This window comes from Anolis sagrei, chromosome 1, assembly GCF_037176765.1.
Source record: "Anolis sagrei isolate rAnoSag1 chromosome 1, rAnoSag1.mat, whole genome shotgun sequence".
NCBI lineage: Eukaryota > Metazoa > Chordata > Lepidosauria > Squamata > Dactyloidae > Anolis > Anolis sagrei.
The window spans coordinates 23477720-23495389 of record NC_090021.1 but is presented as its reverse complement, the minus strand read 5'-3'; the positions used below and the strand labels follow the sequence as shown (position 1 = coordinate 23495389).

The 17670-nt window shown below is 41.2% G+C and overlaps 1 protein-coding gene across 2 annotated transcripts in view; it reads left to right on the top strand.

Annotated features, from left to right (window-relative positions):
- The first annotated feature begins 217 nt into the window (after positions 1–217).
- The window catches only part of NPHP1 (nephrocystin 1), a 36100-nt gene continuing 18647 nt past the window's right edge, over positions 218–17670 (top strand). The window contains exons 1-12 of one of the 2 annotated variants that reach the window (XM_067463298.1): positions 218–372; positions 741–814; positions 3297–3357; positions 3727–3863; positions 4235–4484; positions 5625–5726; positions 6468–6568; positions 11360–11402; positions 12252–12336; positions 13640–13734; positions 14323–14451; positions 16467–16541. In XM_067463298.1, the coding sequence (XP_067319399.1) occupies positions 301–372; positions 741–814; positions 3297–3357; positions 3727–3863; positions 4235–4484; positions 5625–5726; positions 6468–6568; positions 11360–11402; positions 12252–12336; positions 13640–13734; positions 14323–14451; positions 16467–16541 (1224 nt within the window). In that variant the 5' untranslated portion in view covers positions 218–300. The remainder of the gene's footprint in view (positions 373–740; positions 815–3296; positions 3358–3726; positions 3864–4234; positions 4485–5624; positions 5727–6467; positions 6569–11359; positions 11403–12251; positions 12337–13639; positions 13735–14322; positions 14452–16466; positions 16542–17670) is intronic. The other variant, XM_060754485.2, reaches the window with a different exon arrangement.

The window sequence follows — 17670 nt, the reverse complement described above, 5'->3', positions numbered from 1 at the left end:
AGGAAAGGGAGGAATGAATGAAAGAGCCACCAACAGAACACAACAAGTCTTTGGTTATCTTTTATTTCCTTTCCTCCTTGAAAAGGTCAGGAGTTCATTTTTCCTCCCTATGGAGGCAACATCCTTTCTGGGCTGGGACTTGGGATTCACCCTGTTTTATCATTCAGCTGCTCTTCTTCCTTTTCCTTGTGGTGGCGCGCACGGATGACGCCATCAGCGGGCGCCGCAGCATGCGTTGCCTTGGCGACCAGCGGCGGCCTAGTTCCTCCCTGGAGTTCGCAGAGGGAGGCCTTCCTCGGAATGGCCAGTCGCCGGAGCCGGACGGGCCCGCTGCAGAGCGCCCTGTGCCGGGGCAGAGAGCTCCGGGAGCAGGTTTGGACCTGGGTTACTTCCCGCGGGATGGGAGAGGAGAAAGAGGAAGGGTGCAATGGCGGCTCTTCTCACAGCACAAGAGACAGACAGGCCTGGGCCAACTTGGGCCCTCCAGGTGTTTTGGACTTCAACTCCCACAATTCCTAACAGCCGGTAGGCTGTTAGGAATTGTGGGAGTTGAAGTCCAAAACACCTGGAGGGCCCAAGTTGGCCCAGGCCTGTACTAAATGCTACACCTTCAGTTGAGTAATCTGTAATGGCTCTAAACAAGCTCCCAATGCTTTTGGGAGTTCTTTCTTGTTAAGTTTTACATACACATAACTATTTTTGCATGACTGAATGCATCTCTATTTTACTATATATTTTAGGTCAATGCTTTGCTTCAAGAAAGCAAGGAAGCCGGAGCCCAAGACTCAGAGAAAAGGAGAAGCCTGTACCAGAGGTATTTATTTATTCACAGCGACGTTTATTGTCATAAGCTGTCTTTAATATAGGTCTAAATATTTTGGGGATAATGGTGACATGTATTTTGAATTCTCAAGTTTGATATGTTTTGCCGAAAATGTGATCCTACCCTTTGATAAACAGTATTTATTAATTTATTTACTGTACTAGCCATTCCTTTCTACGTGTTGCTGTAGCCCAGTCTATGTATATTTGTTTTGTGTGTGTATATATGTGTGTATATTTGTATATTTGTATTTATGTGTGTTTGCATGTGGATTTGCGCATACATTGTCATTTATTTTTTGTTTTTTGGCTTTTTAAGTCTCTTCTGCTGTGTTTTCCAATGTTTTATGAGTGATGGTCACTTGGCCTGCTAGGTGTCTTGTGTCCAAATTTGGTGTCAATTCATCCAGTGGTTTTTGAGTTATGCTAATACCACAAACGAACATTACATTTTTATTTATATAGATTTCTGCCCCACTCTTTCTCACCTCAGAGGGAACTCAGAGCGGCTTCCTATTTTGGCAATTATTCAATGCCACATTGAAACATAAAAGCATTCAAATACACAACACATTGAACTATAAAATCAAAGTAAAGTATATAAATACGATTAAAAAACTGTTAAAACATTGCACCTAATCCCATAATCATAGTCCAAGCTGCTTCATTTATTTTTACTCCATGGATGTATGTTGCACTGTGGTTGTGCTATTCCCCAAATGCCTGGTTCCACGGCCAAGTTTTTACTTTATTTCTTAAAACCAGGAGGGAGGATGCCAATCTTGATATTCTCCAAAGCTGTATGTGTCTTGATATTCTCCAAGGCTGTGTGTATAGAGAGGGATTCCTAAATGTTTGTTCTAGGGAGTTAAGTCACTTTATATGTGGTGTAAAGAGGAAAAACACCTGTTCTTTTATCTTTCAAAGTCTGAAATTTGTAAAGCAAAGAGTGCTTGGTACTTTCATAGTATTCCAACATTTGAAAACAGAATTGTGGAAATTAGCATGGACATCTTCCATACAAGTTTAATAGAGCTTTCCCATGTCTGTGTGATGCAACCAATTGAGAAATGACATTTATAACCCTGGAGCCAAAAATCATGTTACATACTATAATAGGCAAGTATATAACAGTTAAAGTGTGTACTAAGATTTAAAAAATTACAAACCGGAAGCTGCAACTGGTTTAGAGATCTGAGGCCATATTACTAACTGGGGCTCCGAACAGGGAAATAACCACTTCCATGTTGCAGCCGCTACACTTGTTGCCAGATTACTTCTGGGCTAAATTCAAACTGCTGGTTATTACCTTAAAGCCCTAAACAGTTCGGACCCAGACTATCTAACAAATCACATCTCCTTGTACAAGCCTGCCCAGGCTCTTTGATCAGTGGAGGAGGCCCTGCTCTTAGTCCCACCCCATCTCAAGCACAGCTGGTGAGAACAAGAGAGGGGACCGTCTCTGTGATCACTCCCGCCTTTGGAACTCTCTTCCTAAAAAGGTTGAAACAGCTCCCTCTTTAACTTCCTTTAAAAAACAACTTAAAACTTCCTTATGTGCTCAGGCATATAAAACCGAGAAGGCTTGGTATCTTATATGGATTACTCACTCTGGTTGCTGGCAGTAGTTAATTTCATGACTCTTCCATTTTATTGATGGATTATTACGGAATTGTAAATGTTGTGTGTTATTATTGAGGTTTTTTTTTTTTTTTTGGTTTAAATGTGAATCTGTGAGGCCTTTGGGTGGGATGGTTATTTATGTATTTTTCTTTTGTATGGCATTGAATTCAAAGCAGATAATCTGGATTTTACGTGGCAGTGTAGATAGGGCCTGGGCAACAAAGATTATGGGTAATTCCCAAGTGGGCCAACTGCAATCTAGAACTGTGTTATGATTATCCAGAAGAGGGAGCAGTTGGGACGTTTGACTGTGTTTTCTCAGTCAGGGAACATAGTACAGTGCTATGGGGTTTCTCAGAGCTGTTCCACACAGCCATATAACTTAGAATATCAAGGCAGAAAATCCAACAATACCTGCTTTGAACTGGGTTGTCTGAGTCCACACTGCAGTATATTCCAGTTCAAAGCAGAAAATGTGGGATTTTCTTCAGCTGTGTGGAAGGGGCCTCAGTCACAACATATGTGCAGAAAGACATGATAAACCGGAAGGACTGATGTGTGCACATATAAACCAACAGTCAGAATGCTCCACTGCTATCCCCTAGCCAAGAGAGCTGTAGTGGCATTTCTGCAAAGTAGCAAATTGTACGGCTGGTCTAGTAAAAGTTAAGGACAAAGCAACATTTTGGCTATGAGAACTGTCTTTGTGTCTGCTTATATAAAATATAGAATCATAGAATCCATGAGTTGGAAGAGACCTCATGAGCCATCCAGTCCAACCCCCTGCCAAGAAGCAGGAAAATTGTATTCAAAGTACCCCTTTGATTTTGTAACCTTTGATTTTGTTGTAGATGTTTGGAGTTGAAGAGATCTGTGGATGAAAATGCGTTTGCTCTTCAAAGTCTGAAGAAAGTATGTGTTTTAGATGCAGTGATTCTTTTTTATTCAAAAAAATTGAAGAGAAAGTTTAAAAAGAAATATCTGTTAAGTGGATCCTAATATTAACATTTATCTTATTAAGTTTAATATATCATCCTCTTGCTTTATGTCCTCAAGTCAATGTATGCAGTTATCTAGGACAGCTGCTTCTTCCAGTACTATTCAGCATATCTCAAATAGAAAGGGTAGGGTTATTTTTCAGTATAGAAAATCATCTATTTACATGTAATTAGCATGACTTTTCATGAAATGTAATAGTACAAGCATATGCTGTATCAAATTGAGTTTAGATCTCATGCACGTGGGATGCTTTAAATAATTTGTTGTGTTGTTATCTCATAGTCAGATGAGCCTGCACCTGTGGGAAATTATTATCAGAGAAAAGAAGAGGAAGAAACACAGTTGCTTAAACTTTCTCAGCAGCTGGAGAAACTTGCTTTAATTCTTAGTCGTGAAAATGTGATTAAAGGCTCCAATGTGTAAGTATATTAACAATACTTAATCAGATGTAGATCCCACCGAATTTGAGGTTTATTGCTAATGAAGTATGTGTAGAGCTTAATCTTAAAACGGTTATTGAATTCATTAACCAGAAGTGGACAATTACAGGTTTGCTCTACTCTGAGCATGGTGTTAATCTGATGTGATGTTAATCTTTTGTTTCCAACAGTATTTTAAATTTGATTTAAGAGATAGGGTGGCTTAGATATATAAATACAATCAAAATATGAAATAGGGAAATTATTGCAACACCTGGTTCCATCTCCCCTGAACCATGGAGAGAAAGGATTTCTAAGATATTGACTGCAACAAATAAATAAATGTGATGTTTTTCTTTCTTTTTTCTTAGTGATGAGAAACAGAGAGACAACTTAAAGCTCAAGCGTGGGAACGAACAGATTGAAGATGGTACTGCTGGTGATGATGATCGTGATGATGAGGATGAAAGTACACAAGATGATGAAGAAGAAGAAGAGGAGGGTGAGGATGAGGAAGATGATGATGACAGTGATGAAGACAAACACGGAGATGATTCAGCTGTTAATTTTATCACACTTGGTGATTTTGCAGCTCAGCAAGAAGGGGATCTTACATTTAAAGCAAGTAAAGCATTATATTTTTAGATTAGAAAGTGGATGCACTTTGTAGCATAAATTTGCTATGGTGCAGCTGCTACAGATGTTGCAGAACTCAGTTATCTGAGCCTGCCCTAATGTCTTCCTGAAGCATGCAGGAACTGTTATTTACGTGGATGTGCATCTTGTGTAATAGGGTTTTTGGTAGAATTGTTAGAATCACAGGACCTTTCTAAACAGCCATATCACCCAGAACATCAAGGCAGAAAATCCGACAATATCTGTTATGAACTGGGTTGTCTGAGTTTACACTACCATATATTCCTGTTCAAAGCAGAAAAACAGAAAATATGAGATTTTATTCAGCTGTGTGGAAGGGGCTGATAAAAGTTGAAAGAGACTATAGGGGCCATTCAATTCAATCTAGTCTCATTTTGCTAAGTGATAATAGACAATCAACATCCTTTCAAATATTTAAACATGGCTAACTTAGCAGTAAAATCAGTCCAAGAAAACCATTAAGTAGGGTTGTTCTTTTGTTCTTTTGTTACTTTCCCCCGCACTTACAGCAGTTGTTAAAAACCACCTCTAAAGCCATATAGCCATATAACCCAGAATATCATAGACTCATAGAATCATAGAGTTGGAAGAGGCCCCGTGGGCCATCCAGTCCAACCCCTTGCCAAGAAGCAGGAAAATCCCCGACAGATGGCCATCTAGCTTCTGTTTAAAAGCCTCCAAAGAAGGAGCCTCCACCACAAAGAGTTCCACAGCTGAACAGCTCTCACAGTTAGGAAGTCCTTCCTAATGTTCAAGTGGAATCTCCTTTCTTGTAGTTTGAAGCCATTGTTCCGCGTCCTAGTCTCCAGGGCAGCAAAAAACAAGCCTGCTCCCCCCTCCCTATGACTTCAAGGCAGATAAACCACAACATCTGCTTTCAACTGGATTATCTGAGACCACAATGTCATATAATCCTGTTCAATGTAGATTTTATACAGCTGTGTGGAAGAGGCCTGAATGTTCCTTACTTAAAACCCTCACGAGGTCACCATAATTTGACAGTTGATTGAAAGGCACATATACACATTGCAAAAAAGTGTCTTCAATACTTGGAAAATGTAATGTCCTTTCAATTGTTTACCTTTTTTCTTTCCAATATTGAAGAAAGGTGAAGTTCTCCTCATACTTGAGAAAAAACCTGATGGTTGGTGGCTGGGTCAGAATTCTAAAGGAGAGAGAGGACTTGTTCCTAAAACCTATCTCACGGTTGGTATCCTTCTCTTTTCATCTTGTCTAGTTTCCGCTTTTAAAAACTTGTTATTCTTTGATTTCTGTCTACATTCATGCAGCAGCGAGTTTGCAGAAATCTAGATGAAAGCAATTGAGTGTGTTGTTTGCATGGTATGCTGAACAAGCCTGGATCTTGCAATGGACACTTATAATTGATCATAATTTAATAATTCCTCTTGACCTCACAAAGAAATATGGTTGCCAAGATACTGGAGATCAGCACACTTAAAGGAGTTGTTTACTAAATATATGTTGATTGCCTATTGTTGGAGGTAAACTCCTACAGTTTTAATCTTTCCTAAAAATTGCTCACAAGATGGTGCAAAGTGTAAGGCTGTAATTTAGTAATATTCTCTAAACAAATGCCAGTGGCATATCATAGGGCAGATGCATTGGACCTCTGCCCAAGCAGCCTTTTCCAGCAGGTATATCTTAGTCTTCTCCTTGGCACCCCCAGTCAGCATGGCCAATTGGCTAATGGATAATGGGCATAATGGGAGTTGTATTCCAGAATATATGATAGGAACGAGGTTGGGGAGGGCTGTTGTAAACATTTTAAATGGTTCTTCTGAGACCCAGAACTAAAAATAAAAGCAAAAGTAGCAAAAGAAAAATATGAAAGCAATTTTGTCTAAGGAAAAAGTTCCAAAATCTAGGAAAAATAACTTTCTCCAAAATGTCACAAAGTATGATTAATGTAGTATGATTACTTTTTAGGTAAATGTCACAGAAGAAGTTGAAGAAGAAAGTGAAGAGGAAATGGAAGAAGATATAGAAGTAACAGATGAGACAGCAGGAGGAGCCACAATTATGAAAAGGTAAGGATTCTTATCATTAAAGTTCATTGCCAGCTTGTACTTTGTTGTGAGCTTATCAATTTTTTTGGAACTCTACTCATTTTGGGTGGTACTAAGTAAAGGTAAAGGTTTCCCCTGACATTAAGTCTAGTCGTGTCCGACCCTGTGGGGTGGTGCCCATCTTCATTTCTAAGCCAAAGAGCTGGAGTTGTCCATAGATACCTCCAAGGTCATGTGGCCAGCATGACTGCATGGAGCGCCGTTACCTTCCTGTCGGAATGGTATCTATTGATCAACTCACATTTGCATGTTTTCAAACTGCTAGGTTGGTAGAAGCTTAAGCTAACAGTGGGAGCTCACCCCACTCTCCAGAATCAAACTGCCAATCTTTTGGTCAGCAAGTTCAGCATCTCAGCGGTTTAACCTGCTGCACCACCAGGGAGCCCTTTGAGGGGTACATCAAAGAATAAATAAATATGGGCTCTCCTTACATATACATCCTTAAAACCATATCATTCTGGGTGGGTTTTTTTAATTTTTTGTTTCAAAAAGTATACACTTTCAACAGTGTTCCAACAGTATAGAGGGGTTGCTGCCTGGAGCCACCACTTGTGCGCAGGAGGGAGAACACAGTGTGGAGGTTGCAGAGGAAATAGAATTGTTGGTCTGGATCAGGACATAGTGCTAGTGGCCAGACTTGGAGATCTGTAGGAATATTTGGTATCTATAGCAGAGTGCAGCATCACTAGTGCTATATACAAGCTTCCAGTAGGAAAAAAGAAGATAAACTATGCAGGATACTCTGGTGAAGTTTTAAAAACCCTTTTATTATTGCTGGTAGCATATTTTGGATAAAATACACAGACAAAGGAAATTTACCTAACTAGATTACTTATTCTACAACCATACAAACGATTCGGCCAGAAAACAATAGGAAGGTATTGGCAACTACAAAAAACCCTCCCGGCAAGATACAGCTGAGATGTCAGGACGGTGGCCCCTCTGGGCTAAGGGTGGTGCTGTTTAATGCCAGGTCGGTAAATGGAAAAACCTCCATCATTTGAGATCTAATTCAGGAGGAACGAGCTGACCTGGCATGCATAACGGAGACCTGGTTGGACGAGGGGGGAGGGGTGAATCTCTCCCAACTCTGCCCACCAGGTTACTCCGTGCAGCACCAGCCAAGACCCGGAGGGCGGGGAGGAGGAGTGGCAGTGGTCTATAAGATGTGTATCCCCCTGATCAGGTGCCCCATCCCACAATCATCGTCATTCGAGTGTGCCGGCTTCAGGTTAGGTGACCGGGACAGGATAGGGATTCTGTTAGTGTACCGACCACCCCGCTGCACAACAGTCTCCCTACCTGAGCTAGCAGGAGTGGTCTCGGACATGGCGTTGAGCTCCCAGCGGCTCCTGGTCCTGGGAGATTTCAATGTCCATGCCGAGACCTCTCTTTCAGGAGCGGCTCAGGACTTTATGGCCGCCATGACAACCATGGGCCTGTCCCAATTAGTATCTGGTCCCACCCATACTGCCGGACACACACTGGATTTGGTCTTCACTCAGGGATGGGGTGATAGTGTCGGGGCGGAGGAGCTGACCATCGCTCCATTGTCATGGACCGATCACTACCTGATTAGGTTTAGACTCACTGTACCTCCTAACCTCTGCAGGGGTGGTGGACCCAATAGAATGGTCCGCCCCAGGAGGCTTATGGATCCAAATGGCTTCCTGACGGCTCTTGGGGAATTTCCCACCTCCTTGAGTGGCGACCCTGTCGATGCCTTGGTCTCTCATTGGAACATCGAGATGACTAGGGCAATTGACACAATCGCTCCGGAACGCCCCCTTTCGAGTAACTGAGCTAACCCGGCCTCTTGGTTTACTGAGGAGCTGGCAGCAATGAAGCGAAAGAAAAGGTGGCTAGAGCGCGTGTGGCGCGGGAATCCGACTAAATCTGCCCAAACACATCTGAATGCCTTTCTAAGGTCCTACGATGTGGCAATAGCGGCAGCACAAAAAACATCTTTTGCTGCCAACATTGCATCTGCGAAAAATCGTCGAGCTGAGCTCTTTCGAGTTGTCAGGGGTCTGTTAAACCCGCCGAAAAGCGAGATCCCGGACAGCTCTGGAGCTCGCTGTGAAGCGTTTGCTCGATTCTTCGCAGATAAAATTGTGCGGATTCGGTCGGTTTTTGACACCACTTTACCTGCAGTCTCTGAGAATGTGGCGAGAGCATCTGCTTCTCAGGTTTTGTTGGATTCATTTGCCCAATTGGTTCAGCTTGAGGATGTGGACAGGATCCTTGGAGAGGTGCGACCCACCACATGCATCCTAGACCCCTGTCCATCCTGGCTGATAAAAGAAGCCAGAGGGGGTTTGGCAGAGTGGGTGAAGGTGGTGGTTAATGCCTCCCTACAGGAGGGCAAGATTCCAGCGAGCTTAAAACAAGCTATTATCAAACCGCTGTTGAAAAAACCATCACTGGACCCCACTCAATTAGACAACTATCGGCCAGTTTCCAATCTCCCCTATTTGGGCAAAGTCCTGGAACGTGTGGTGGCAGCACAGCTCCAGGGATTTCTGGTAGACACTGATTATCTTGATCCGGCACAGTCTGGCTTTAGACCGGGACATGGAACGGAAACAGCCTTGGTCGCCTTGGTAGATGATCTGCGCAGGGAACTGGACAGGGGGAATGTGTCCCTGTTAGTTCTGCTGGACCTCTCAGCAGCCTTCGATACCGTCGATCACGGTATCCTTCTGGGACGCCTCATAGACATAGGTCTCGGGGGTACTGCTTTGCAGTGGCTCCAGTCATTTCTTGAGGGTCGGTCCCAGAAGGTGTTACTGGGTGACACCTGTTCGGCCCCACAACCGTTGTTGTGTGGAGTCCCACAGGGTTCGATTCTGTCCCCAATGTTATTTAACATCTACATGAAGCCGCTGGGAGAGATCATTCGGAGTTTCGGACTGAGATGTTATCTCTACGCAGATGATGTCCAGATCTGTCACTCCTTCTCACCTGTCACCAAGGAGGCTGTCCAGACCTTGAATCGGTGTCTAGCTGCTGTGTCGGACTGGATGAGAGCTAACAAATTGAAATTGAATCCAGACAAGACAGAGGTCCTACTGGTCAGTCGTAAGGCCGAACAGGGTATAGGGTTACAGCCTGTGCTGGACGGGGTTACACTCCCCCTGAAGACACAGGTCCGCAGCTTGGGAGTGATCCTGGACTCATCACTGAGCCTGGAACCCCAGGTCTCAGCGGTGGCCGGGAGAGCTTTTGCGCAATTAAAACTTGTGCACCAGTTGCGCCCATACCTCGGGAAGTCTGATCTTGCCACGGTGGTCCACGCTCTTGTCACATCCCGAATAGACTACTGCAACGCGCTCTACGTGGGGTTGCCCTTGAAGACTGTTCGGAAACTTCAACTAGTCCAGCAAGCGGCAGCCAGACTGCTCACCGGAGCGACATACAGGGAGCATACCACCCCCCTGCTGTGCCAGCTCCACTGGCTGCTGATTCAGTTCCGAGCACAATTCAAGGTGCTGGTTTTGACGTACAAAACCCTGTACGGTTCCGGTCCAGTGTATCTGTCCGAACGTATCTCCGTCTACGTCCCACCCCGAACTCTGAGATCATCTGGGGAGGCTCTGCTCCCGACCCCACCACTCTCACAAGTGAGGTTGGTGGGGACAAGGAGCAGGGCTTTCTCAGTGGTGGCTCCAACACCTGTGGAACTCACTCCCGGGGGAAATCAGGGCAGCACCATCCCTCCTCGCTTTCAGGAGGAGGGTGAAGACGTGGTTATGGGACCAGGCCTTTGGGCACTCCGGCAATTAAATCAGACCATCAGGCGAGTAACAGCAGGATTGATGAAGTGGAACGTAAAACTAAATCTATGAGTTAGCGAATGCTGACCAGATAAAAGGAGAAATTGGGTTTGTATTGGTTTTTATTGATTTTATTGATTTTATGTTAATAATGTATGAATTTTTTGTTAACTGTGTTCTGATGTAATTTTGTGTATTTTGTGTATGACTGTTTTATGATGCAGGCATCGAATTGTGCCTTTGCTTTTGTAAGCCGCCCTGAGTCCCCCTCCGGGGTGAGAAGGGCGGGGTATAAGAACCCCAAATAAATAAATAAATAAATTTGGTTAAAAAGTCCTTAATACTGATCTTGAGGTGAAGTGAGAGGCTTCATGATGCCATCTTCTCAAACAAGGGGTAATGAAACACTAAAGACTCTTGGGAAGAAGGGGAAGTGACCTCTACATGCTTTTATGCAGGAAGCAAAAACATCTTAAGTTACATAGATCTAGGAAATGGAGGTGAAAACAGGATTGCAAACATGCCTCTTGGGGTTCCCTCTGTGCCCAGTTACTCTATATGCAAGTGTTGATGCTTCTTGAAGATCTCTTAATCATAGGGTTGCCAAAATTGAAGTCAATGGCAAATAACAACAACAAAAATATAAATACCCGTGTTAGTGAAATTTGGGCATGGACAACTAATGGTACATTTACCACAGAATCACTTTTGTTAAACCCAATGAAACTTACATCTGAGTCAACATGCATCAGATTATACTTTAAGGCTGCCATGAAATGAAAGTATATAAAGAACTTAATCTCATTTGCTGGTTGATCAGACTACAGACTAAGGGAAGTTCCCTAAGGGAAGTTCATAATTTCAGCAGCTGACCTGCATATTGAATGCCAGTTGCCCCATCTCTGTATTTATGCAGAAAATTAATTTGAGAGTTTGGATTATTTTTGTCATCTTTATACTTTCATATTTCTTTCAGGACAGACTCACACTGGAGTGCAGTTAAAAAGGCTATCACAGAGGTAAAAATGATAACATATATGTATATATGCACACCCTTTTAACACAGTATAGATGGATGTGTATGAGTATGTGTGTATGTATGTACATGAAATACATAAACTCACACATATACACAAGTAATAATTTTAGGATAGAACCTTTTTTGGTTGATTGCTAGGTTTTGCTTACAACATGAAACAGGCATAATGGGTTCATTCATCATGTGATTGCATTTGTCAAAATAGGCTATCTGGGAATGGTTACTGTGTTATAGCTGGATAACAACTCAGAAAATATTTATTTATTTATTTATGGCATTTGTAGCCTGCTTTTCTCGGCCTTATGGCAACTCAAGGTGCCTTACAGAATTGGCAGAATTTGAAGCCATACATTCATAAAAGTACAGTTAAAAACATTCAACCTAATATTATAAAAACCATATTAAACTATTGAAAACATATCATCACCAGTTTCGTCCTGTTATAATCATTATCCAGTAGCATTGTCTAGCTATTCCGTGTTCCTTCTTCCTATTTCATAATTATTTATTCTGCTGCATTTCGAAATGCTTGTTCAAAAAGCCAAGTTTTTACTCTTTTTCTGAAGGTCAAGAGGGAGTGGGGGCGATCTAATATCCCTAGGGATGTTATATGATGTTCTACTCAGCAGTAAATAGCCTACTATGTTCCCTGATTTTTAAAGTATGAGTGAAATGCATTGGCAGAGCCTTTTTAAAAGTATCAATGGGCTCTACAGAATCTTTGTTTTTCAATACATGACTTGCTTTAAAATTTTGAGACTATTGTGATGACAAAGCTGAATTGTTAGCAGATACTGAGAGGTGACATCTCTCTTTTCTGATTGAATAGAATAATACCTTAGATGCACTGACAACTATGGGAGCAGTTCCTGCAGGATTTCGGCCTTCAACACTTGCACAACTCTTGGAAGAAGGTATTAATTCATTGGTCAATTAATTATATTGTGTTAATTCACTTCCTATCCTCTTTTTCTCAGCATGGGACCAAGATACTTGACAATACAGGTAGGAATTCTGTAATACTGTTTCATTAAATCTGTCAAAAAGATTCTCCTAAACTGATATAGATATTGATTAAGAGATGATAGACCTCTGATTGCTGAATGTAATTTCTGCTATTACATTTGTGGATTTAAATAAGTATTTTACTATTGCATTTATTAGTTTTTAGGTTAGGGTGAGCAATTGTGGCAGAATCCTTTTGACAGATTCTACAATACCTTCTTTTCTTCAAAATAAGAGAATTTAAAAAATGAACACATGTGTCAAGTGTGAATGTGATAAAAAACACTGTTAAGTACATTTCATGTAAGTGTACTTGTAAGAGAATTTGGATTATTGCTTTCTTCCTATCAAATATACACATGATGCCAAAATCGGGTTTGCTGCTATGTGATCTGTGATCCTAGGTCAGTGATGGGCAATCTTTTGAGCTTGGTGTGTCAGTATTCACCAAAAAACCAAGTATAACTCAGGTGGGGTGTCGCTTTGAGAAAAAAACAAACCATAATTTTGCGATATTTATAGTTTAAATAACAACAATGTATAATTATAATATATAGCTGTATTTAATAAACCAAAAACTAAGTTACCTGCTTAGTGACATCTTTGTTCATCTGTCAGTTGGCTTCTTTTGTTGGAATAGATATTATTTAACTTGTGTGATAAATGAGGAGGAAGAGGGGGAATTCTTTAACTAACCTGCCTGTTAGCGACCTTTTTTGTTGCTGAATTTCATTGGCTAAATCTTCAATTGAACAATAGATTGGATGATGGTTGCTGTGGTTATGTGGTTGCTGGTAATGGCTATCACAGGGCCCCCAGGTATGTGTCTCCTGCGGCATTCTGCTGCTCCCTGCTTCGCCGGCTGGAAGTGAGGTCAAAGATCCCCTAATGGTCTAACTAGACACTCTGTGCCGGAGTTTTGTTATTTTGGCCTGCAGACCTCCAGTACAGAGTGTCTACGCTATAATACAGCAAATGTTTCATCCTCGGTTACTGCATCTGGCTGTGCAGGAGCCGAGGATGAAATGTCCTTTTCGGCATGTGGCCCCATGCTTCTCTGAAGTGGATAAAACTTCATGTAAAACTGGGATACGAACTATAGTTTAGCTTTTGTTGCAATATTTAAATGTATAACTTTTACACAACACACTGAACATAACTGAAAAGGACGAGGAACAAAACCACTTTAAAAATAGCATGTTGTTTTTTTAGGAATTCAGTTTCGAGCTTCTTACTTCCTGCAACCTGAGCTCACATCTTCCGGTCTTTCTTTTCGTGATTTAGTATGGAATTCAGAAAAAGGCACTGTAAGTATTTGTTCTTAGTTATTGATATCTTCAGGGTAATATAAGTTGAGAAAAAATGTTAGATTTGATGGGTTTGGGTTGAAAAAGATAGCAGAAAGAAAATCTAAGATATTTTTGTTTTGCTGTAGGTTATCTGTGTTATGTTTCAGTAGCAATTTGGAAATTAAAACTGGTATAACCCATGGGAAGCATATTTTCTGTCCCTTGAAAATAATACACAGAAATATGGTTCAGTTATGATATGGCAGTTCTCTAATTAGTGCTTGGAAAATCACATCAAAGTAGTAGAAGTCTCCTAGGAACCAGACATCTGTGCAAAACAGTGAGCTCAGGCCTGTGCATTTGTCACTTGGTGACTGCCGTTTCTTCATTATAGATGAAAGCAGTTTGGTAGCTCTTTCGTTAGCGTCTTATGCATAACAGAAGGAGACACTAAGTTAAAACTTACTTGCTGCTTTTACATTTCTAGTATAAGCTAACACCATACTTCTAAAACCCTTTCTCAAAACAAAAATCCATTGAATTTTTAAGTAAGGAGGAAGAGCACTGCACCATTAATATTTCACTGCCATTTTGCCTGTCTTTCAGATTCAGTCAAGGCCAACTCGGATAGCACTAGTTGTGACTCTATGGAACTGTAAAGCTATTCCGTTTCCTGGACTGAGCATACAGGTCCTCAGCAGACATGTTCGACTTTGCCTTTTTGATGGTAACAGAGTAAGTATTACAGGTCAGTCAACTTGATGTGTTAAAATTTGGATTTCTCCCTGCTTTTCAATCAAGTTTATGACATAGAATATATGTGCTTACTCAGCTGTCATCTTGTATTTTGAGATGAGTACACCATGCATGAGCAAACTTTCTAACTTGGGGGCTGCATGGTGGGCCGGAGTGAGGTGGGTGGGCCAGAGTGGAATGGGCAGGCCAGGAAGGAGGGGGGTTCTTCTCAAGTGCCCTCCCTGCCCTTTCCTTCCCATCCTCTTTTCTTTCAGAGGCAGAAAGTGAAGGAAAGACGGGAAATGTTTGGATCCCAAAAGGGTTGACTTTAGTCAGGATGAGATGGTGAATGGGAGAGAAAAAGTGCATCCATTAGATGCCGTATTGCCTACTTCTGATATAGAATCTTAGACCTGGAAGCAACCTCTAAGGGCCATCAATTCCAATCCCCTGCCATGCAAGAAGGCACAATCAAAGCACACCTGTTAGCCTTTGTGGAAAAGCCTCCAGAGTAGGAGACTCCACCACACTCTGAGGCAGCCTATGCCACTTTCCAGGAAGTTCTTCCTAATCTTTTCAGTCAAATCTCTTTCCCTGCCATTTGAAACCATTCCTTCCTTTTGCCCTGGTGTCTAGAGCAGCAGAAAATCAGTTTTCCCCTTCCTCCTCAATGCGACATCCCTTTAAATCTTGAAACATGGTTCTCATGTTCCCCCTCTACCTTCTCTTCTCCCAGCTAAACATCCCCCAGGAGGAAAGGAAGAAGGAAAAAGAGAAGGAAGGAAGAAAGGGAGGAAGAGAAGGATAGAAGAAATGAAGGCTGGAAGAGAAAGAGGGAGGGGATGGAGGGAGGAATGAGGGGAGGAAGGAAAGACAAAAGGGTGGAAGAGAAGGAAGGAGGGAGAGAGAAAGAGGGAGGGAAGGATGGAAGGAGGAAGGAAAGAGAGAAGGAAGAATAGGATGGCGAGAGAGGATGGCGAGAGAGAGGATGGCTCGAGAAAAACGCCCAAGGGGCAGCATCTGACTCCCAAATCTGGGTTTGCCCATGCCTGGTTTACACATTCTCTGTGTGATTTAGGGATATCCACCAAAATGTGAGCAAATAAAACTGTATATCTCATTATTTTATTATACTATTTCTGAATGCAAGCATCAGCATTAAATATCATTTTAAGAAAGCTTTTTGAAGACGAGGGAAGAATATATACCTCTGCACCTGTGGGGCAGACTTCCCCCAACCTGATGCCTTCCCGATGTGATGGAGTACATCTTGTACCATCAACATACTGTCAGATTGTAATGCAACTGGTGATAAAAAAACCTTTGAAGGGAATTACATAATTTGGAAGCAACAATTGAGAGGGCCTTCACATGATCCCTCAAATATCCCTGTGAGACCAAGAGAAAGATTTTCTGTGAGAATCTGTAAATTGAGGCATGCTAAAGGAGGACACATGATCTTTTGGGTCATGTGGATCCAGACCTTATGAGGCTTCATAGTCAGAACATGCATCTTGAATTGTGTCCTGAACTAATCCAGTATCTAGTGAATGTCTTGTAATAGAGGAAACAATCTAATTCCTTTTTAGACCATTATAGCTGAGATATAGATATTCCAAATTCCTTTACCTTCATTTTTTCCCTTCTGCATTATGAATTAAACAGTGTTAGCTGTGAACACAAGAGTGAAATATTAATTAACAAAGAAGTAAGTCCACCTTCTTCCCTTCTTGTGTTAAAAGAGGATCGACTGTTACCCTACATTGAAATGTATATCTGTTCATTTGGAAGATGGTGCTATGCATGCAGCTCTGTTGCAGAATGAATTGAAATGGCCTGACATCCATATTTATTCACGAAAGATGGTGATGGCTGGTCTCTTAGACCATATGAATACAGTGAAATAGTTGAGATTCTTTCTTATTGATCTTGGTTGCTTCAGTGATTTAAGCACTGAATAAAGTAATTTAGATTATATTTTTAATTTTTCCATGTTCCTTCTTATATCACTTTAGATCCTGAGTAACATTCATACCGTTAGAGCTACATGGCAACCTAAAAATCCAAAAACATGGACTTTTTCTCCAAGGGTAAGTGATTAGTAAAGATTATGGAGAGATCTAATAAGGTAAAATTTAAAAACATAAGGAGAAAACTTGCTGAATCAAGATAAAGGCCCATCTAGCCCAGATATGTTTCCTGAAATAGTTAACAAAATTATTTCTTCTTTGTTCCAGAAAAAAAGCCCTAAAAATTGTGCCCTGTGTGTGCTGTGAGATATTATATAAATTCTTAAAGCGAACAAAAGCTGAGATCATAAAATCTATTAAGGGAATTAATTTCCTTGTATAATGCTGCATTTCAGTTGAATTCATGCCTTCCTCTGAGACTTGGATTAAATATATTTTAAAGGAAAATTGGTTTTTAAGTTATGTCCTAGAGAGAAAGAGAAAACGAGAGATTTACATGGGATGAAATATCACAAATTCTTCAGTAGATGGCATCACTTTATCTGAAGAAGTGTTGTAGAAGCTGTAAGGAGCCATGCAATTACAATTTCCTTTATGCAGAGTTGCTTAAAATAATAGAATTGTATTTATTTATTTATTTAACATATTTGTATCCCATCTTTTTCACCCCGGAGGGGGTGCTGCAATGTATTTCTGGGCTTGGCCTTATGTAAGCCTCCCTGAGTCCCCTTTGGGGAGATGGTGGTGGGGTATAAATAAATATTGTTGTTGTTGTTGTTGTTGTTAAATGCAAGATATGACTGGTTAGCACCAACTATTTCCATTTCCGCATACTAATGTCTGCTTGTTATTTTATAGTGTTGGAAATAGCAACCTTCTATAAGTCTCCTTTACTAGCTATTTGTTATGTAACTAATTGAGATTGCTCACTATATTGTATGTATATATTGGTATGCAGTTTTTTCCTTAACTCTATGTTGTTAGAGGTTGTGGGAGGGGCTACTGACCATGTGACTCTGATCTTAGAATGTTCAAAGTGAGACTCTATTTTAGAATGTGTTTGAATCAGAAGTCAATTAGAGTCAGTTAAGTCAGTTGAGGCTTGAGTCAGTTTGAGTTAGAGGTGAGTTGAGTCGGTGGATGCTGCAGTGAGATGTCAGTTGATCTATGAGTTTGTTTGCAGCAGAAGTATACTACATTATAGTAGAGTTAGAGTATGAGTCTGTATCAGAGGTATAGTACTTTATAG